This window comes from Aristolochia californica, unplaced genomic scaffold (genome assembly GCF_029961685.1).
Source record: "Aristolochia californica isolate CCGP_79_NKW_82.1479 unplaced genomic scaffold, dmAriCali1.0.hap1 SCAF_16, whole genome shotgun sequence".
NCBI classification, from domain to species: Eukaryota; Viridiplantae; Streptophyta; class Magnoliopsida; order Piperales; family Aristolochiaceae; genus Aristolochia; species Aristolochia californica.
This window is the reverse complement of record NW_027181837.1, coordinates 23,029,072-23,051,156: the sequence shown is the minus strand read 5'-3', so window position 1 is coordinate 23,051,156 and position 22,085 is coordinate 23,029,072. Positions and strand designations below refer to the sequence as shown.

The 22,085-nt window shown below is 39.7% G+C and overlaps 1 protein-coding gene across 7 annotated transcripts in view; it reads left to right on the top strand.

The window, feature by feature from the left end:
* The first annotated feature begins 3,189 nt into the window (after positions 1–3,189).
* Positions 3,190–22,085, top strand: part of LOC137953394 (CSC1-like protein HYP1) — a 64,944-nt gene continuing 46,048 nt past the window's right edge. For 2 of the 7 annotated variants that reach the window (XM_068800777.1, XM_068800772.1), the window contains exons 1-3: positions 3,190–3,279; positions 14,161–14,253; positions 14,467–14,852. In XM_068800777.1, the coding sequence (XP_068656878.1) occupies positions 14,572–14,852 (281 nt within the window). In that variant the 5' untranslated portion in view covers positions 3,190–3,279; positions 14,161–14,253; positions 14,467–14,571. Of the gene's footprint in view, positions 3,280–3,310; positions 3,551–14,151; positions 14,341–14,466; positions 14,853–22,085 lie in introns of those variants that run through there. The other 5 variants (XM_068800778.1, XM_068800774.1, XM_068800776.1 and 2 more) reach the window with 5 other exon arrangements.

Genomic DNA, 22,085 nt, shown 5'->3' with positions numbered 1-22,085 from the left:
GGCCACCACTTCTTCGATAATAATGTCTCATTCAAAGAGATACAATAACTACAGTTGAAATGGGTCTGGGCCCATATAACACAAACCAAAATAATAAAAATCCTTATAAAAAGGATCCATGAATTAATCCAATGCAATATGTTGACTAAGAAATATGTTGCGAATACCTCAAAATAATAATCCAGCCAAAGAAATAGAATCGAGTCGAGCCGAGTTAGATATCACCAATAATTACCACAATTATTACTGCGAGTCAGGATTCTTTATCTTCAATTTTCTTTTATGCAAAAAAATTCATCTTAGATACAAAAACTTCATCTTTTGTGCTCCCCCTTTCTTGGATATTTTGGTCACATAAAACTTACCACAACATATGGAATGGAATACCTCTTTCTTGTACTTTTTCTACTTCTCCCCCTCAAGTTGGGAGATAATGACAATGTTTCCAACTTGAACCAAATAACATAGATGTAGTAACTAAAAAAGGGGTAAGTGAGACATTTTCCTAATATAGTTGATCAATAACAACAACTAAAAAAGGTGACACAAAATAATCAGCTTAAATTCGGAATTTTCAATGCAATAGCATACTAGTATGACCTTTGATTCTTCTAATGCGAATATAGCCTTAAATATAGATCAAATTGACATGAAATTTTATTTTTAAGAAACTAGACTTAAATAAATTTCATCCAAGTATAATTTTCTCTTAATAAAATATACTTATATTGAGATATATAATCTGATATATTTTAGTTTCTGCCGAACTAAGTACTATTTCCCCTTTTTTTAGTATAACGATTAACTCTTCCAAGATCAATATCTCCATATAAAAAAATTCAGATCGAGAACTGGTTGAATAAGTAAAAAAATATACTTACATATATTTTTTTTGATATATAATTCTCCATATAAAATCTTGTTCTTGATAGCATAAAATAGCTCGGAAGTTGAAGCTTTTTGTTGCTAATCAAACCTCTTTAGCAATCTGACCTTTGCTACTTAAAATACCGATTTATCTTTGTAGATAACTTCGATTGCAAAAAATCATTTTTCCTTGGAAAGTAGACTCGAATATCTTTCCGTCAATATACAATATACAATATGAAAAGCTCAGTATAAAGGTGAAAACATAAATCAAATAGCGGGTATAGAGACTGAAAAAAAGAATACAAACCTAAACTGCTAGAGATAATAAATCAGAAAAGATCACATTACAGAACCTCTCTGATACCATGTTGAATTTATGAAAAACAAAATACTTCATTAACTTTTATTATGATCAAAGTATATAAACCTCTATTTATAATAGAGGAAAGTAGTAGAGTCCAATTACAATTAAACTACCTTTGTCCCAATTACACCCAAACTCTTATCACTTAAAATAAGTCATAGCATAATTAAATAACCCAATATAAATAGAAGACTAACATGACTAAAACTCCTTTAAACTGAAACTCCTCTGTGAGACCTGTTTCCATAATAATTCTGGCTTTTTTAGACTTCATATTGTGTAAGACTTCTTATGACACCTCACGTGATCATGGTGGGTCCTATATCTTATGGGCTTGAGCCCATCTTCCAATACTCTTGGATATATGGGCCTTCCTTGGTCTTATGGGCTTAGGCCTATTTTCCAATACTCTGGAATATGTGGGCCTTCCTTGGTCTTATGAGCTTAGGCCTATCTTCTAATACTCTGGAATATGTGGACCTTCCTTGGTCGTGTGGGTTTGGGCCATCTTCTAACAGTGGGCATGGGTCATGTTGAGGATGGGTTTCCTAAAACCCGAACTCGAACCTGACCCCGTCTCCGAAAAAGCCTGAATGGGGTTGGGAAACCAATCCCATCCCCTTCATGTTCCCCTAATATCCCACGCCCCCGTTCCCCCATCCCCGACCCATCCCCAACCTGGCCAATAAATAAGGGCTTCAATTTTGAAGCCTAATTTTTCTTCCTTAAATGCCTTCAATTGAAATTTTTTATTCTTGTATGAAGAAAAAAACATTTAATCTTTATTTTTAAATAAAAGGGCATAAATATCCACATAAAAAGTGTTTTGAAATAATTTTTTTGTTTCTTAAATACCCCAACCAAAGTTAAGAAGTTAAGTTCGTTTGTTTATTAAACCTCATGTCATTTTAAAATAAAAGAAGGGCATTACAAGTATAAATCCCCGTCCCCGACCCGAAACTTGATGGGGTTTATTCTCCATCCTTGTCACCACCCCGTAGGGTGGAAATGTAACCCTGTCCCTGGTTTCTTCGGGTCGGGTCGGGTTCATTGCCAAACCCAACCAGATGCACACCCTTAATCATACCTCTTTGAAAGGACATTGACTATTATTTTATCCTTGCTCTTCTAATACAACAATATGTTATCCCTTGAGCTTGACAAACCATCTTTATTGCAGTGAGGAAGTGAATCATTGTTGCAAGAGGGACTTCAAATAGTTGTCATCTATCTTTACTTGGAATTTACAGCCGATGAGATAAGACCTCCAATGTTGAACTATTTGGATAGAGGGCAAATATTTCCTTTTCCAAGTGAGTCATGTTTTCATTCTACTAAACCATCTTTATTACATCAGGTGGCGATTTTGTGTTTAGCAATAACTTCAAGGAGCTGTGATCTATCATAACTTGGAAACTTTTAGTGGATGAGATGAGGCCTCCAATATTGAACTGTTTGTGACAAGGGCAAAGTCATTTTCGGGGATGAATCATGTTTTCATTCTACCAAACCTTCTTTATTGTATCGAGGTGGTAATTTTCTGTTGTAATAGGAACTTCAAGGAATTATGATGTATTTTTTACTTGGTTTTTTAAGGTCTGCAATGTTGATATGCATAGACAAACGCAAAAAATTCCTTCTCAGGGGTTTTCATTCTACCGTTTAAATGCTCGTGTGACTATGGGATGATCTTGCATCTTTCGTTTTCACGTTGACGCGGAAGCCTGGTTGTTTCATTTAAGCGCTGTTTAGAGCCTGCGTCGTGGTTCACGCTTCGGCTCCTTCATACTTTTTAAGTCAGTTCTTCATCTTGATTCGCGCAATGACCCCTTCCATGCGAAGTGTCATTCTTGGAGTGTGTAAGGGCATTACTGACAACTAAAAAGATACGGAGAGGATTGAGCTTCGTGACAGTTTTATTAGTCTTTAGACTCTTTACGCTTTCTACGCTAAAAATTGTTTGGTGTTTATCGTCTGAAGGCTTTTGAGTTTCCAGTCGTCAGTCACTGCTCTGCAGATCTGTTAGGGAAATTGAACCCGACCAGGTTCGATTTGTTTCTTCTCGTATAAATATTTGTCATATCAGTGAGCCTCTTTCCTTCATTATAGCATTTTAAGCTATTTTTTGCTCACGATTTGTTGTAGTTTTGTTTTTCAAATAATTCATGCCAGTTTGATCCTTGAGCTTTACCTTCTTCATTATTGGTATTTGAACCAGACTATCAGTGGAACATGGTAAAGTCTGATGGGCATTTTCGCATTGTTTCCGGAAAAGACGGAGACATTTGCTGGTTTTGTGATGTTCATGAGTAGAAGGTTTGATCTACTTGTGCGACGAGAGAATTTTCTATCGTCGCGCTCCCTCCGTTATTAGTTACACGTGTTCTAGTTTTAGATTGATAGAAAGAATGAGAAAGAATGAGAAAGAATAAGGGTATAAAGGAAAAGGAGTATTGACATTTGCTGCATGAGGAACAAGCAAAACACCAAACTCCTGGTCGCTGCTTCATTCTATCTTAAGCTCACTCTATCCTTGAGTCTCTACTCCGGATTAGGGACCAAAAACAGGGACGCATATCGTGGGCACCCAACCAGTCTGCAACTATTAAGATCCCCTTCATCGGTGGTTTTGATCGTTGTGATTGTTTACTCTGTTTATCAGTCCCACTATACACGGTGATTCCCAAGTGCTGTCAAGAGTCTGGCTTTGGAATTCTGTTAGAGGTCAATTCTGGCAACATAAAAAGTTTTTGCCCAATTAAATCAAATATTTACTCCTATGCCCCAGACTCAATGTTATTTGATCTATATTAAAACCTCTGCCTGGATCTATTAACAAACATTACTAAATCGTGTCTTCTTCATTAAAGCCTCAAGTTTCAATTTTAGTAATGATAAACTAGCAAAGCACAATGCTACTACCACTACTCATGAAAAACACTGTCTACTTAGTTGTGAGAAACCCAGATCAGTTGTGTATTGGATCATAACCAGGGCAGCTTAAGATTGGCTCCCTGTGTCCACCACCATGTCTTTTGGAGTAATTTTCTTGGTCTATTTAACCTCCAGGATGGCCAACCGTGTTCTTTTGAGATGCTGATCCAGCAATCCCACCCTTTCTGACTTTCCCTTCTCTCCATAATCCTTCGGAAAGCTTGCCTAGCCTATATCCCCTGGGTGGTTTGGAATGAGAGGCATTGAAGGTATATCAGGGGTAAAGTATCCCTTGTGCAACAGCTTATAGTCGATTGTCATGCAGAAGATTCTTTCATGGGTTACCGCCAAGCCTGCATTTGAAGTAGCCCCTTTGTGATCTCATACGCATGAACTGACATCTAGTGGCTAATATATTTGGAACAAGCTCTGCCAACCTCCATATTTGCAGCCTGCCTGCAGCTGGCAACATCAATATGATTTTTGATGGGTGCTCTAAAGGCAATCCAGAGCCAGCTGGATATGGTGGTGTGTTCTAGCATCAGGATGGTGCTATGATTCTCTCTTTTTTGGTCCATAGGGTTAGGCTGACTACATTTCTGCAGAAATTAATGCGATTCTGCATGGTCTTAGGCTGTACAATCAGTGGTTCTCTACCCCTCTGAAGGTTGAGGGGGACTTTGAAGCAGTTATAAGTTGGTGCCAGAAAGACCGAAAACCTCCATGGAGATATCTCACAGTTTTCCTTGAGATTTGAAGTCTTGCTTCTGACATAGTTTGTAAGTGGTCACATGTAAATAGAAGTGCTAACGGCTTAGCTGATAAGCTTGCTAATGAGGGGGATGGCTCAGCAATCTCTCATTGTTCTGCCCTCACCTTCTGTGTTAGCTATTGTTTTTCACCTCTTGGCCTGTAAAAAGTGTGAAAAATCTAGAGAGAGAGAAGAGGAAGAGAGAGAGAAAGAAGAGAGAAAATATGCAAAATCTCTGAGTGAGCTGCATTGGGGGTTGTGCACGACCCCTAACGTTAGTTATTTAGGTTTAAGTCATGATTTACATAAATAACAACAATGCCCTTTTACATTGAAAACACTTATTCCCTTATAACTCCCATTCTACTCTTCCTATGAATATAAAAATTTATATATAGACTAAATCAAACATGCTGAACAAGATGGGGCCATAATATAAAATATCTGATTATGAAAAATGACCAAAATACCCCTGAGCTGATTTTCTCTCTTTCTCTCTATAGAATGGGAGTTATAAAGGATAAATATTTTCTATATAAGAGGGGCATTTTGTCATTTCTGTAACTTCTGACTTAAACCTAAATAAATAGAGGGGTCATGCACAACCCCCTAGCTCAGCTCATTTATGTAAAAAAAAGATTTGACTCCTTTTTTTTTCCTTAGGTTTTGTGCTTTGTAGCATAAGTAGGAGCATAGACTTCATGGTAGAGTGATCAGCCTAAGACAAAATGGAACAAAAAGGAGGGTGTTTGGTCTTTTGCTTTACACCCTTTTTACGTCTGTTTTTTTTTTTTTTTCTGTTAAGTGAAAATTGGGACAGAGGCATATGACGAGAGAACTTGTCACAAAATTCTCTCATTGCATGAGTATAGGATCTCATCTCCACGAGTAGTGCGTTGTGGACTCACTACTAGTTTTGATGAAGAAATGCTTGCTTTCAAGTTGGTTGCTGGTGCTTTGCAAAACATTTCTTATTCATTGTTTGCTTGGTATTTGTTGGATTTAAGATCCCATGATGAAGGACGTGAAGTAATAAGTCAAGGGATGATAAGAGGTCGAAGGGAAGAAAGAAAACAAGGAAGAAGAAAGAAAGTGTCTGAGAGAGAGATGGATAGCTAGAGTGTTTGAGAAGAGGGGAAAGAAGGATTAGGGCTTGAGTCAAGTCTCTAATCCTCCCCCTCACATGTATTTTTAACAATTGAATTAAAAAAATAAAAATAAAATAAAATAAAATTACATCTATACTCTTTACCCTAAGAAGGGAGGAAAAAGGGTAAAAAATAAAAGATAATGTACATCATTGCTACTACACATAAGTTGTATCTTCCAACACACCCCCTCAAGCTGGATCGTAGATACCCAGCTTGCCGCATATAGTGGTCTAGATCTTTTGTAAGTATGTCTGCCACCTATCCTTGAGAAGAAACATGTCTGAGAGATAAAATACCGACTTAAAAATTTCTCCTGTATAAAGTGGCAATCTACCTCAATTTGTTTTGTTCTCTCGTGGAAGACCGGATTTGAAGCAATATGAACGACTACCTGGTTTTCACAATATAATTCTATAGGGGCTTCTTTGTCGAACTCTAATTTAGTAAGAAGGGATCTGATCCATAGAAGCTCACTGACTACATGGGTCATAACTTTGTATTTTGCTTTTACATTGGATCTCACAACAATATTCTGCTTTTTACTTCTCCATGTATCCAGGTTACCTTCAATTAAAGCACAATACCCAGAAGTGAACTTCCTGTCATCAGGTGATCCAACCCAATTTGCATCTGTAAATTCTTTCGTGTTGAAGTGACCATGATTTTTATAGAGAAGTCCCTTCCCCGGAACTCCTTTTAAATACGTTACGATCCTCTCCAGAGCTTGCCAATGGGTGAGTTGTGGTTTATGCAGATACTGACTAACCACACTTATCGCATATGATATATTCGGTCTGGTCACTATGAGGCAAATAAGCTTTCCACAAGTCTTTGATATTTACCTGTATCAACATCTTCACCAGAGCTTGCACGTAGCTTTGTGTTCTCATCTATAGGAGTGTTCGTTGGTCGACAGCCCATCATCCCTGTGTCCTTAAGTAGATCAAGAATATACTTTCTCTAAGATAAGACGATCCCATGCTTTGACTGGAAGACCTTTATACCCAAGAAATATTTCAGAAGTACAAGATCTTTCTTTTTGAATTTTTTGCATATCTTCTCTTTGACTTCTTTTATACTGTTTGCATCACTGCTAGGTAAGACAATCTCATCCACATAAACCGCCAGTAATACACTTCCCTTTTAAGGTATTCTGGAAAAAGACAAAATGATCTATTGAGCACTGGTTGAATCCAAATAGCAACATTGCTTGGCTAAATTTGTTAAACCAAGCCCGAGGAGACTGTTTTAAGCCATATAATTTTTTTCTCAATCTACATACCAACTCCCCCTCAACCACGAAGCCAGGTGGTTGTTGCATATAGATTTCTTCCTTATTATCACTATTCAAAAATACATTCTTCACATCCAATTGATATACCGCCCAAGAGGAATTAGCAACGAGTGATAATAAGATTCTTACCGAATTTAACTTTGCCACCGAGGAGAAAGTTTCCTCATAATCTACTCCATAGCACTAGGTATACCCCTTGGCAACTAAACGGGCCTTGACGCGAGCGACAAAAACATCTGGATTGTGTTTGATAGTAAAAACCGATTTACAGTCCCCGACTTTTTTGCCGGGAGGAAGTGGAACCAAGTCCCAAGTCTGAGTTTTATATAATGCATTCATTTCCTCTTCCATTGCCACCTTCCATCCTAGATGCCTCAGAGCCTCCTAATACGACTGTGGACAAAATCAAAAGAGATAGATGCAAGAAATTGACTGCAAGAAGAAGACAAACGATGGTGAGAAACAAAATTGGACATTGGATGAGAAGTAGAGGGCCTAATACAAGTATTAGGTTCCTTTCAAAGAGTTATGGGTCAAGTATCTAATTGTGGACCAAATGCAATAGGGGAAGATAGACTTACCTCAGAAGGATCCGTAAACTCCACAGGTGAGGTATCAGTCGATGCTTCAGTTATGGGTCAAATATCAAATTGTGGACCAAATACAATAGGGGAAGATGGACTTACCTCGGAAGGATCCATAAACTCCACAGATGAGGTATTGGTCAATGCTTTAGGAGGTTGAGTAGAGAGATCCGCATCAAGGGGCACAACAGGCTTCAGAGTCGTCAAAACAGATGAAAGACCTAGAGGAGCATCCTTTGAAGAATAAAAGGATGTATCTTAAAAAAATGTGACATCCCTAGAAACAATTAACTTTTGAAGAGAAAAATTATAACAAAATATCCTTTTTGAGTGCGAGAGTAACCCCAAAAGATACATTTAATAGCCTTCGGGTCCAACTTACTTTTTTGTAGGGATGTGACATGAACGAAATATATGCAACCGAAGACCTTCAAAGGAAGGGAGAAAGGGTCCCCATCTGGAAATAATAAGGAATATGATGACATATGACCAAGTACCAAAGATGGTAGCCTATTAATTAGGAAAAAGGTTGTAAGAATCGCATGAGGCTAGTAAAAATACGACACATTCATGGAGTAGAGTAGGCCACAGACTACCTCAAGAGAAGATGTCGATTTTTTCTGTCGGTTAAACCATTTTTTTGAGGAGTGTAAGCACGTGATGTCTGATGGATAATGCCATTATCCTTACAAAAGGATTTAAACTCTTCTGATAGGTATTCTTTGCCACTATTAGACTGAAGTATTTTTATTTTTTTACTGAATTGAGTGGACACCATGACATTGAATGATTTAAAAATAGAAAGGATTTCAGACCTATCTTTGTATAAAAACAACTATATGTAACTCGAGTAAAATCATAAACAAATGTAACAAAATACATAGCTTGTGAGACATTCTAGATAATCAAAGGTCCCCATATATTTGAATAAATCAATGAAAAGGGAGCAACACTTTTAAGTTCAGCTCGAGGAGAATATGTAGTCCTCTGGTGTTTCCTTAACTGACATACTTCACAATTTAGACTAGACAAATTTCAAAAAAGGAAATGAGTGTTGAAGTGATGTTGCTGAGGGATGTCTGAATCTGTTGTATCATAATTTTGCCTTGGTCTGAGAAGTGGAGACTACACTCACTAGAGGCAAGTCCAAGTAATAGAGGCCCCCCTGTTCATAGTCTCCACCACTCACTTGCTTCGTTGTTAGATCTTAGAAAACACAAGAAGAAGGTGATAAAGTGGTAGAACAATTTTTTTTTTTTGTTAATTGACTAACAAACAACAAATTTAACAGGAACTGGGGAACAAACAAGACATCAATAAGCGGAAGTGTAGGTGTAATAGAGGAGGATCCCTTCCCAAGATTTTTGGTTTTAGATCCTTCTGCTATGGTAACAATTTTTTTTGGTAAACATGGGAACATAGAATATAAAAAACTCTTATTACCTATGAGATGCTCGGAGGCTCCTGAGTCAATGATCTAAGAGGAAGAGGAAGAAGTTGCAAAGATCATACTTGATGCAGTGGTGGCAACAACAGTAGTAGGGGATGTAGAAGTGGATACCATTAAAGTCTTCATCTTATGTAATAATTGAAAATCATCATTTGAGATAGTCTTCTTGCCTTTTTGCAACTTTGTTTAATCTTCTTTCTTTTCAGTGTTATTAACTGAGGCCTGATTAGCTGTAACCCAGTTTGGCTTGCCCCGAAGTTTCCAATAAGTGTCTACTAGATGATTCAATCCACCACACGGAGTGCACACCCGGTTATCAATCCTCAAAGGACCAAAACTAGTTCTACCTCCTCTATAATTTCTACCTTGCCCTCTGTTGGTAGAATTTGTACCCCTGTTACCTGAGTACATTACGGATGATACCTCAGTCTAAGGAGTGGAAGGGGGGTCTGGTATCCGAAGAAGTGTAACACTTATGTCATCAAAAGATGGAAGTGCTGAGGAGCTAAGAAGTTGTGATTTGGCCACTTTTAGATATGACTAGATGTTGGCCAAACAAAGAGCAGCTGCTAAGGCCTCCTGCTACTTTTCTTGAACCGAGATACCAGTGGAGTAGGGCTGATGAATTTTTCACTCCTGAATCAGCCCTTTGAACCTAGTTAAGTACTCATGCAGGTTTTCCCCTTGTTTTGTATCAAACATATTCTGAAACACATCATATAATTTTTGTAGACTCTCAGTGCTAGAGTACAACTTGGACCACGTGTCCCATACTTGTTCTGCAGTCTCAAGGTGGATAACATTATTTGCCACATGTTCCTCCATGCTATTAATGAGCCAACTAATAACCTATGTGTCATTCTTGAGCTATTTAATATATGAACTATCTTCCTCATCTATGAGTGGCGCTTGTTTGGTCAAATGTCCTAAGAGATATCTAGTGATGAGGAATCTCTTAACCGACTGGGCCCAACTTAAGTAATTTGATAACCCTCTCAAGGGTATAGTGGTAATTTTAAGTAGGTCACTTTTACCACCCACATTCACATATTCTTCAGCCATTATTTGTGTATATCCAATGCAATATATCAACCATTCAACAATAATGGAGAGGAAACCAAACCAAGGCCTAATCATGCACGTATTGAAGAAATTTTTTACTCCATGTGCTAATCCAAATCAATAATATTAAGTCCAAGTCTTCCTTAACTAAGAAAGGCTTATAAAGTCAAGAGAATCCTTAAAAAGATCTTGGACAACTCGGTGTCTTCTAAAGAAGGAAACCGGCCTTCTTTGTTACTTACGCCACCTAGCTAATAAAGGATCGCAATCTTTGCTTCCTTCTTTCCTTAAATAGATTAGGAAAGAAATTCCAGAGAATATTCTAATAGAGAAAGCCTTTAAATAAGTAAAATCCAACACTTTTTTTCTTAAAAAAGATTCCTCTCGCTAAGCTCTTGAAGAAGGAATCTTTCCTTCTATAAAAATGTGCCAACCTTGTGATTTAATCACAACTTAATCTTACCTTTTTCTCCTCAAATTTTTATAGGTAAGGTTCCCAAGAGAGTAACACAACCAATGGAGGGCCAACCACTTGTTGCAAGAACCAGCAACTCTTTCAATTTTTTTTTTCTTCTCAGTAATCAGGAATGCAACCTTCACCGAGCTCTTTTGAAAGCAAGCCCTACAAACATAAACTTAAAAGCATTCTTCAACGTATTCAATCATGCTTTGATCATGAAAATCCACATAAAAATAGCAGAAAATCAAACAAATCTTCATCCAATATGTATTTTCCAAGAAGAGCAATCAAGCCTCTATCCTTAAACTGACCACTAAAAAAATTGCTGGGCAAAAAATCAGCTGGGGAAAATCCTCCATTTCGGGATACAACATCGAGCCAGGTTTGCTCGGTTCAATGGCTAGCTATCTGGGGTGCAATATTGCAATGTCTGCTAGAACTTATTTGGGGCTCCATTCTAAGGCTTCTTGGCACCCTGTCATTGAGCGTTTGGCCTCCTCGAGAGGGAAACCTCTCAAAAGCGGGTAAATTAGTTCTGATCAGATCCCGTTTACACGAAATTCCCAACTACTTTTTATCCATGTTTCGCTGCCCCGCTTCAGTCAGAAACATAATTGAGCTTTTGAAGAGAAGATTCCTTTGGGGAGGGCCTAATGGAGAAAAGAAATATCATCTTATTAAATGGGAGGAGGTGTGTAAACCAAAGTCCTCTGGCGGGTTGGGTATTCAGGATACGACCACCACAAACTCTGCTCTCCTCCTTAAATGGACTAAGGGGGGTCGATTCTATTCGCTCTCACTTGTTTGGAAAAAAATTGTTAGACTTCTTCTCGAATTCAAAATTGCAGTAAAATGCTACGTTGGAAATGGTGCCTCAACAAAATTTTGGAATGATTGGTGGACTGGTCAATCCTGTCTCAAAAATAGCTTCGAAGCAATCTCTGGCCTTTCAGGTAACATTGAGGCCTTCATCTCTGACATCTGGTTAGATAATGGGGAATGAAATTTAAACCTTAGAAGGCGTCTCTCTGATCCTGAAGCCCTTCTTGCCTCTGAGCTCCTTGATAGCCTCCCAGTCAGAAAGCCCAATATCTCAGATGACACTTTAATCTAGACTCCATGTCCAAAAGGGTCTTTTTCCACGGCCCACCCAAAGCACCCTACAGCCTATGCTTGGGATCTCCTTACCACGCCACGTGCTAAAATTTTCATCTGGACTGCATGTAGGAATAAAATCCTAACCTCTTACTCCTTAATCCGAAGGGGTACTCACATCTAGGACCTGCTCTGCCCTTTCTGTAGATGTCCTAGAAACTGCCAACCACATTCTCCTCTCATGTCAGTTTGCCCATTTGGTCTAGACCTCCCTTCTAAATAAAATTGGTTTCCAATATTTTTTTATTTTTTATTTTATTTTATTTTATTTTTTTGAGAGAAAGGTGTGAATGTATTACTAGAAAAAAAAGTACAAATACATACCGTACTTTACAAAGCCTTCCTCCATAACAAGATGTTGAAGGAAAACTCCTAATTTAGCCTGATTCTCTGCTAAGTGATTAGCAGATCTAGGAATATAATGGTTTCCAATATTGTGTTGCGGAAAATTTACCAGATACTATCCTCTCATTCATTAAGTCCAGAGTCCCAAAGTCAGGTGAAATGATTATATCATGTTATATTGGTCATATCATTTGGGCACTTTGGAAAGAGCATAACAGGAGGAAATTCAAATTCAAATCCTCCCCTATTGATGTTCTGATAGAGCAAATCTTTGGCCAAGTAGCTATTTAGCTCCTTAACAGAAAAAAATTCAAAAACTTTAGTGTTACCAACTTCAGGGAAATTGGCAGATAATCGATGGTAGTTCTCAGTCACCTCTCGCCCCCTCGATCATGGCTATTTGGACCCCGCCTCCACTCGGCCACTTTAAGCTTAATTTTGATGTAGTGCTCTCGGATACCCGGGTCCAGCAGGTTTCAGTGGAGTTATCCACAATGCAAATGGCGACCTCCTTTTCTCCTATGCAGGCCCCCTTGGCAACTTTGACTCTACAACAACGGAACTTTCGGGACTGATATACGGAATCAAAATCTTCTCAAGTCACCTCTTGGGTCCTCTTTGCATTGAAGGTGACTCAAAGGTGGTCATCAACTGGTGTGCGAATTCCATTAGGCCCCTGTGGCGTCACTGGGATATGTTTTTGGAAATATGTAATTTATTTTCTTATTTAAATTGTAATTGGAAACACATTCCCCACTCTGCTAATCACTTGGTAGACACCCAGGCCAAAACGGGCATTTCACTCCTACGCCTTGTTGTGGAGGTAGGCCCTCGGACCTAGGTTTGTTTGTACTTCTTCTTTTTTCTTCATTTATCAATATACACATTCTCTTAAAAAAAAAAAAAAATCTTGCATGATCAAAGACAACTTGAGCACTAAAGTCTCATGCTAGAGCATAAATCATATAGAAAACTCAATTTCCTATCCAACTTGGATGAGAATCGCATGTATTAATCAAGACTGAAGAATGATTAGACATCTCATCAATGAGAGGAGAGAAAAACTTATCTTTGTGCAAGAACGAGTTCTTGCTTCACCAACTGTGAAGCTTGATAAACCACTTAAACACCATATGATTCTTGGGGTCATAAATCCATTGCTGTGATACCTTGTTTGATTTAGGATCACATGATGAAGGACGTGAAGTAATCAGTCAAGGGAAGATAACAGGCTGAAGGGAAGAAAGAAGAGAAGGAAGAAGAGAGAAAGAAGAAGAGAGAAAGTGAGAGAGAGAGAGAGAGAGATGGACGGCTAGTGTTTGAGAAGGGGAAAAGAAGGATTAGGGTTTGAGTCACGTTCCTTATCCTCCCCCTCACATGTATTTATAATAATTTATATATCAAGAATTACATCAATACCCTTTACCTTAAGAAGGGAGGAAAAAGGGACAAAAATAAAGGATAATTTACATTGTTGCGACTACACATAAGTTGTATCTTCCAATTCACAATTGTGGTCCATTTGCATCCATTCTCTAATTAATTCACTCTACTCCGTGATACATTTTACATGTCTTTGAAACTTTGAGAAAAAGGATCATAATTGAAGATGAATTCCATTTTTTCAACTATATGTACCTGGATTCATATGTTAGTGTTTTGTGCTTCTTTATTACGATCTCTTTTCACTTTTGCTTTTTGGTTTCTTGATTTTGTTTGTGCCGCATGTAGCACCTGCAGCCTCTGGAAAAAAGTTGAAATTGACTTTTCTAAAGAAGTTGAAGTTGACTTCTCTAAAAAAGTTGAAACTGAGTAAAACAATGCATCCAACAGGTTAGTGATCTTTTACTACTTTGCTTGTGCATTGGCACATATACTGACACACAGATTACTCTCATGTCACACATGCTTTTACATCTGGTAAGTTCAGTTGGTATTCATGATTTTGAATATTCAGTTTTGCATTTCCTATTATTACATTAGTTGATACTGTTTTTTATGTCATCGACTGCAATCCCAATGAGTTTGTCCTTTGTATATATGCAGTTGGGTGTATACTGAGGAACAGCAATAAAAAGTTAGGATATTGAAGGCTTGGAACTTGTTTTGGAGGGAGTTCTTCATCTCGAAGCCAACTAATAGACATAAGTGATGATAGTTTCTGCTCTGCTGACTGCTGTCGGCATCAATTTGGGCCTGTGCCTTCTTTTCTTCACATTGTATTCTATACTGAGAAAGCAACCTGGAAATATTAAAGTTTATGCACCACGATTGGTTGCTGCAGAGAAATCACAAGAAAGTAGCCATTTTGACATACAACGATTGCTACCTTCTCCTGGTTGGGTTAGAAGGGCATGGATGCCTTCAGAAGACGAACTATTAGCATTGTGTGGCTTGGATGCTGTAGTCTTCATGCGTGTATTCATATTCAGGTGACTCACCTGGACACATTTGTATCTCTTGATACATTGTTAGTTTGCTGAAGGCTATCCTATGTATGAGTAGTTGCATTTTGCATGCTTCTCTATTTGTACCTGTGGTAAATTCTCTATGATTCTTTAATTTTGCTTTTGTGTGGTCTATATCATAATCATGTGATATGCACTGTTCATTGGCACTAGAGATGGAGATGAATGACCTATATGATGTTACTGTAATATGAGTTATCAGTTCTTCATTGCTGAGGAGCAGCCACACCAGGTTGGTGTACTTTGACCCTTACATTCTTGGGTCAGCATCACTTGTTCCTATCATAGATCAAGTATATCACCTTGATGTTAAACATTTTCAGAGGACCCACATCTCTTTTTTTGAGAATGGGAGGATCCACATTTTATTGCATAGATTTGGTCATTTGTTGCTAATGGATAATGCAAATGAGTGTTGTTGCTCAAATTTTGGGTTCTAATTACATGTGAAAAAGCCTTTGACTATGTTTGTTGACATCATCTTTATTTTATTTTAGTTTTTTGAAAGTGGTGATTTCATTAATAAAAAAATGATTAAAAGAAGAGGTAGAGGAGAGCCCTCAAAAGCTAATGGGGAGAAAATCTTCATTTGATAAACCAGATTGTGTGACATGTGGCATTGCAAAGACATCAGCAACAGAATTGGCATATATTAAAACATGAATCTAAGAAAGGTGAAGAGTTGAGGACAACTGCATTTTCTCATCAGAATAAAAAGCTGCCACGCCGGTACAGAACATTGGAACACCAAGAAATGACTGTTGAAGAGTCATTTTTTTTTTTTTTTTGAAATGATGCTGATTTTTATTAAGACAAAAGCTCAAAAGAGCAAATTACAAAGGAGGGAATCCTTCCCATACAATGAGAGATTGTTGGGAAGTTCCGAATTTAGCCAATTTATCAGCCAGAGAGTTGGCTGATCTAGGAATGAGATTCCAATTACAATGCAAAGAAGATACAATGTCGGCAATACTATTAGTGATGGGCCAGTGGCGCCAAGGGGAGAGGCTGTCTTTGGAACACCAACTAATAATCGTCTTCGAGTCGCCTTCAATGATTAACTTGCCATGGAGACGATCTCTGAAGATTTGGAGGCCAAACAATAGAGCACTAACTTCAGCAGTATTAGAATCGGCAATGCCCACCGGACCCGCATAAGAAAGAATGGGGTCTCCATTGCCTCTGAATATACCACTGCTCCTGCTAGACCAGGACATCCAATAGCACTACCATCAAAATTCAGCTTTATGCAGTCACTGGGGGGAGGATCCCAGATAACCATTCTAGGAGCTCTGCTAGGGCCAGACATGTGAGCGATCAAATTCCAATTTTCCCGAAGGGAAACCCCTGAAAGAGTGGCAAAATCCTTCTTCGTATGAAGCCAACTCGAGATGAGGCTTGGGAAACTGCTGGACATATAGCCATAATCTTTGAAGAAGTAAGAATCTAATTTCCCAAAGTTAATTTTTTTTTCGAAATCGAACCCATAGCCGGTGACCAGAACCACCCCGCTGGACATCGTAGCTCCGGTAGGACCGCCGTCGTCATCTCCGACGTTGTTCAACTTTGCGAAGAACGGCATCCCGCAGAAACAGAAGAGACCTCTCTCCCAGAAGCAGAAGAAACTCTCCTAGGAGGTCGGAAAATGCAGATTATCACTCTGGCGAGCTTCCAAAGTCTCTGATGGAAGATCACAACACCATCTGGGTGATTGTCTCCCGGCGAAAGAAGTAGAACAACCTTTTCTGTTTCAGTCACGAAAAGTGCAGAGTCACGATCGAGCGGATTAACCGGAACTCAGGTCCGATCATCTGCATCTCTTTTGCGGCTCTTGCTTTCAAACCCCACACCCCCTTGGGCATCACTGGTATCTCGGAGTGGCTCCCCTTGACACCTTCCAACCAGTACGGTCAATGGACTATCATCACTGGCCTTCCTGTAGAGCTCTGGTAGAATGTGGTGTTCTTGAGAATCATCTCTGAGTTTGGAACCATCATTGCCCTGGACCCACTCACTGAGCACTGACACCGTCTTGATGAGGCCCGGATTCTCATCAATCCTCTTCGCCCTTGTGAAGGTCAGCATTTCAGATGCATTATGGTTGATAATGCCTGGTTTTGGATCCGTATTGATATCATCGCCATGGAGGACTTCAGATGCGTGGTCTCTACCACCACAATTGAGCCTCGAGATGCCCCTCCACAACCTATCATTGTGTTGGGAGTAGCATCTTCAATCTCTACTCCTCCCCAGGAGATTCGATCCCTCCCAGATAGCTTTGCAGCTGGCCCTGATGCCACTCTCACTGGCCCCCCAGTGCACCTTCCCACCTGTGTGCCACGCCACCCCCTGTCCCAGTCTCCCCCAGAATTTATTCCTGCTGAATCATATGTCAGCCCCTAGCTACCTTCAGCTGCCATCCACCCCGCCTTAACTTTGAAAATAACCTCACCCCCACCTTTCCCCCCCTTTCGAGGTCTTCGCGTGTCCTCTACATGTAACCTCCTCTCCATTAAATTCAACCCCCCGCAGTCCCTACACTTCACAAGCCGCCCCACAGAGAATGGACTCTTCCCCTCCTTCACCACTGAGAAATCCCCATGCCTTGAACTATCATTCCGACGCCGAATCAGGGACCAGTGAGCGAGCTCCGCAGGGCAGACCCCATAACTTTTCTCCTCCCCCCCTTGCAACATACCAGCGCCATAACAGAGGCCAACTGCGACAGCTACTTCGGGAGGACCTAGTGCTCAGACTCACTTCCCTCGCAATCCTGAAACAGGGGGCTTCGTGTTTTCGGAACCGGGTGGAAGATCACAATGATTTGTGGTAGCTCTTCAGTTTGAGCAACATAAATTTGACCCAGAAACATAGGCACAAATTGTGGAACTAGCCAAGGTGATGGGCACAGTCTTCACGAAGCCTCTCCCGGGAGATAACCACCCATCTGAGAAGTCAAAGAAAAAAAAAGGAATGATCAATGATTGTTCTCTCTTGGAATGTTCGTGGAATTGGGTTGATGCGGCGCCGCGCATCCATTCGAAGGCTCCTTGCCTCAACTAAAGCAAACATTGTTGTGCTTCAAGAGACAAAGGCGGCTTCTCTCCCCCCTGGCTTTATTCGTGAGTTGTGCCCCCTCAAGGAGCTCGGTTGGGCTTCTGTAGATGTTGTTGGCTCGGCTGGTGGCATTCTCCTTGTGTGGGACACTAGTGCTATTGAGGTGCTAGACAGATGCAATGGCACATACTCCCTAGGAATCAAGCTGAGGAATAAAGGCTCGGGAAATATTTGGTGTCTCGTAGGAGTCTATGGGCCAACAAGGCACAACGAGAGACATCTCTTCTGGGATGACCTTCTTCTGGCATGCCAGAAGTGGGCTATTCCCTTGATGTTGGAGGGGGACTTCAATGTTACTCTCTTCTGCCATGAGAAGTCTCCGCCTTCTCTGAGGATCACTACCTCCATGAGGCTATTTGCGGACTTCATAGGCTGTTGGGACCTGGATGAGATTGCATTATCTGGAAAGACCTTCACATGGACTACAATAAGGCAACCCCTCGTCATGTCAAAGCTCAATCGGTTCTTAGCCAATGAGGACTGGCTTCGACTCTACAACAATGCTACTAGTAAAGTTCTCAGTCGGGTAGTATCAGATCACTGGCTGATCATGGTAGATACGCACTTGGCAGCTGGAGCCCCCCGCCGTTCAGATTCAACAATGCATGGATGGCAGATCCTTCATTTGACTCTTCTATCCAGTCCTTCTGCCAGAGGATTTTCGCTGTTGGCCCGAGTAGCTAATCCCTCCTGGTGAAGCTCAAGATGCTGAAACCCCTACTGCGCTCCCGGGCCTCTGAGAGAAAGTCCTCCCTCTCGGCGGTGAGAGTCTCCACCCTTGCCCTAATTGCTTCCTTAGACTCAAAGGTGGAGTCTAGAAGCCTCTCATCATCTGAAGCGGCTCAGAGATATGCCCTCCAAGGGCAGCTGCAAACCTTCACCCACAGGGATCTTGTGTGTTAGAAGATGGGCTCAAGCCTACACGACCAAGGAAGGTCCACATATCTAAGAGTGTTGGAAGATGGGCCCAAACCCATAAGAAGTAGGACCCACCATGATTACCACGAGCTGGCATCCTTATCACATAAGTTGGAAGATCAAGTGGGACTCACAAAGATAACCACAAGACGGTTGGAAGATCAAGGACTCACGAAGATAACCACGAGCTAGTTAGGAGATCAAGTGGGACCCACAAAAATAACCACGAGTTGACATCTTTATCTTATGGTCACGTCTTCATAGAAAAGTTATAGTTTGAGTTATGTTTGTCTTCTATTTATATTGAGTTATTTGATTATGCTAGGACTTATCTTTAAGTGTTCGAGTTTGGGTGTAATTGGGACAAGGGTAGTTTAATTGTAATTGGACTCTACTGCCTTCCTCAATTATAAATAGATGTTCATGTACTCTGATTATAATAAGTCAATGAAGTATTTCTCTTTTCCATAAATTCAACATGGTATCAGAGCAGGTTCTGTGAGCTTACTTGGTCAACCCACAAAGATAATGAGATCCTTGTTTTGATCAATTATCTCTAGTAGTTAGGGTTCGTATTTATTTATTTTTTTCTCTTTTTTCAATCCATATCCCCGTAGTTTGCTTTGCGTTTTCACCCCTATACTGAGCTTTTCATATTTCATATTATATATTGACAGAAAGATATTCAAGTCTACTTTCCAAGGAAAAACGATTTTTTCCAATCTGATTTATCTACAAAGAGAAATCGATATTTGAAGCAGCGAAGGTCAGATTGCAAAAGAGGTTCGAGCAGTAGCGGAAAACTTCAACTTCCGACTTTATGCTATCAAGAACGAAACTGTATATGGAGAATTATATATTAAAAGAAAGATCTTTAAGATTATTTTTTATCTATTCAACCAATTCTCGATCTGAGTTTTTTATAAGGAGATATTGATCTTGGAAGAGTCAACGGTCATGTTGACAAAAGGAGAAACAATATTTAGTTCTGCCAGATTACAGAGACCGAAATCTATCAGATTATTTATCTTCTGATAATTATATTTTATGAAGAGAAATTATACTTGGATGAAAGGTATTTAAGTCTAGTTTCAAAAGGAGAAAATTTCATGTCAATCTGATCTATATTTAAAGATATATTCACATTGGAAGAATCAAAGGTCATGCTGGTATCCTGTTGCATTGAAAAATCAAAATTAAACCGATTGTTTTGCATCACTTTTTGAGTTGCTATATCAGGAAAATATCTCACTTCTCCCTATTTTGAGGCTTATTACTACATCTATGATATTTGGTTCAAGCTGGGATCACTGCCATTACCTCCTTGCTTGAGGGGGAGAAGTAGAAGAAGTACAAGAAAGAGGTATTTTATTCCATATGTTGTGGATAATTTTTATGTGACCAAAATATTCAAGAAAGGGGAGCACAAAATATGAAACTTTTACATCTAAGAAGAAATTTTTGTATCGGATTTTTTCATGGGTCCTTTTACAAGGTTTATTATTTGGTTCATGTTATATGGGCCCAACCCCATTTCAGCTGCAGCTATTATATCTCTTTGGATGAGACATTATCATTGAAGAAGAGGTGGCCTTAATATCCTTTCTCATACCATCCTTTATTTGACTCTCACAAATATTTTTGGGCCAACCCTTATTGTAACCTTATGAGTGTTGCTACGGTTGGGACACACTGATGGAGGAACTTATTACTACATCTATTACCCGTTAATTTTTACCTGTGAGAGTCAGTGCCCGGGTTCGGACACCGTGATGAGCGAGCTTATTACTACATCTATGTTACATCACCGTTATGGAAGAATTTATTACTACATCTATGTTATACCCCCCTTAATTGACATTTATTACTCCTATCACTTGAGAGTCGTTGTCCTGTGAAGGGACACGGTGATGGAGGAGTTTTATTACACTTCTAAGCATTGCGTATAGACCCACTACCTACAAAAGATAGGAGTGTGCCCTATTGGAGTATGGAGCAATGTCATACTGCTTGGAGTGATTTTACTCTCACTTATCTTATACCAGCTGGGCCTCATGGAAGAGCCACCAGCGTGAGGGGGAGTGTTGGAAGATATGGAGGACTGCCATTTTATATATAAAGATCCTATACATCATTTGCAGCAAGCGGGGAGTTCATGATGTCCTCTCACCCCTAGCTTGAGGGGGAGTGTTGGAAGATGGGCTGAAACCCACACGACTAAGGAAGACCCATATATCTAAGAGTGTTGGAAGATGGGCCCAAACCCATAAGAAGTAGGACCCACCATAATTACCATGAGCTGACATCCTTATCACATAAGTTGGAAGATCAAGTAGGACTCACAAAGATAACCACAAGCTAGTTGGAAGATCAAGGACTCACAAAGATAACCACGAGTTGGTTAGAAGATCAAGTGAGACCCACAAAGATAGCCACGAGCTGACATCTTTATCTTATGGTTACGTCCTCAAAGAAGAGTTCTAGTTTGAGTTATGTTTGTCTTCTATTTATATTGAGTATTTAATTATGCTAGGACTTATTTTTAATTGTTAGAGTTTCGGCGTAATTGGGACAAGGGTAGTTTAATTGTAATTGGACTCTACTACCTCATGTACTCTGATTATAATAAGTCAATGAAGTATTTCTCTTTTCCATAAATTCAACATCGTGCACTGGAAGCAACATGCTCACTTCAAGTGGCTCTCAAAAGGGGATGCAAATACCAAATTCTTCCATGCAGTCGCTTTAGCTCGGAGAAGAGCCAATCGCATTACTTCACTCAGTGTTAATGCTAAGACCACCTCAGAACGATCTCTTATCTCTAAATCATTAGTGAGTTTTTTTACAGATCTATATTCTGAATGGTAGGCAGTTTGCCCCTTTTGTACTTTGAATGACAATCACTAGGGGGAGGCTCCCACTCAGCCATGATTCGAATCTTCTGGGAACCCGCCATGTGGGCCAGAAGACACCAATTCCATCAAAGGTAGATACCGACTTGAGGAGCAAATTCCTTCCTGGTGTGGAGCCAGCCGAAAACCATACCCACTACGCAAGAGACTGTACTATCCAAATTGCTGAACTTGGAATTGACTCTCTAATTATTTTTCTCGAGCCAAAGACACCAAGGGATGTGAGCAAGGCAAGCAGAGAGCAGAAGTT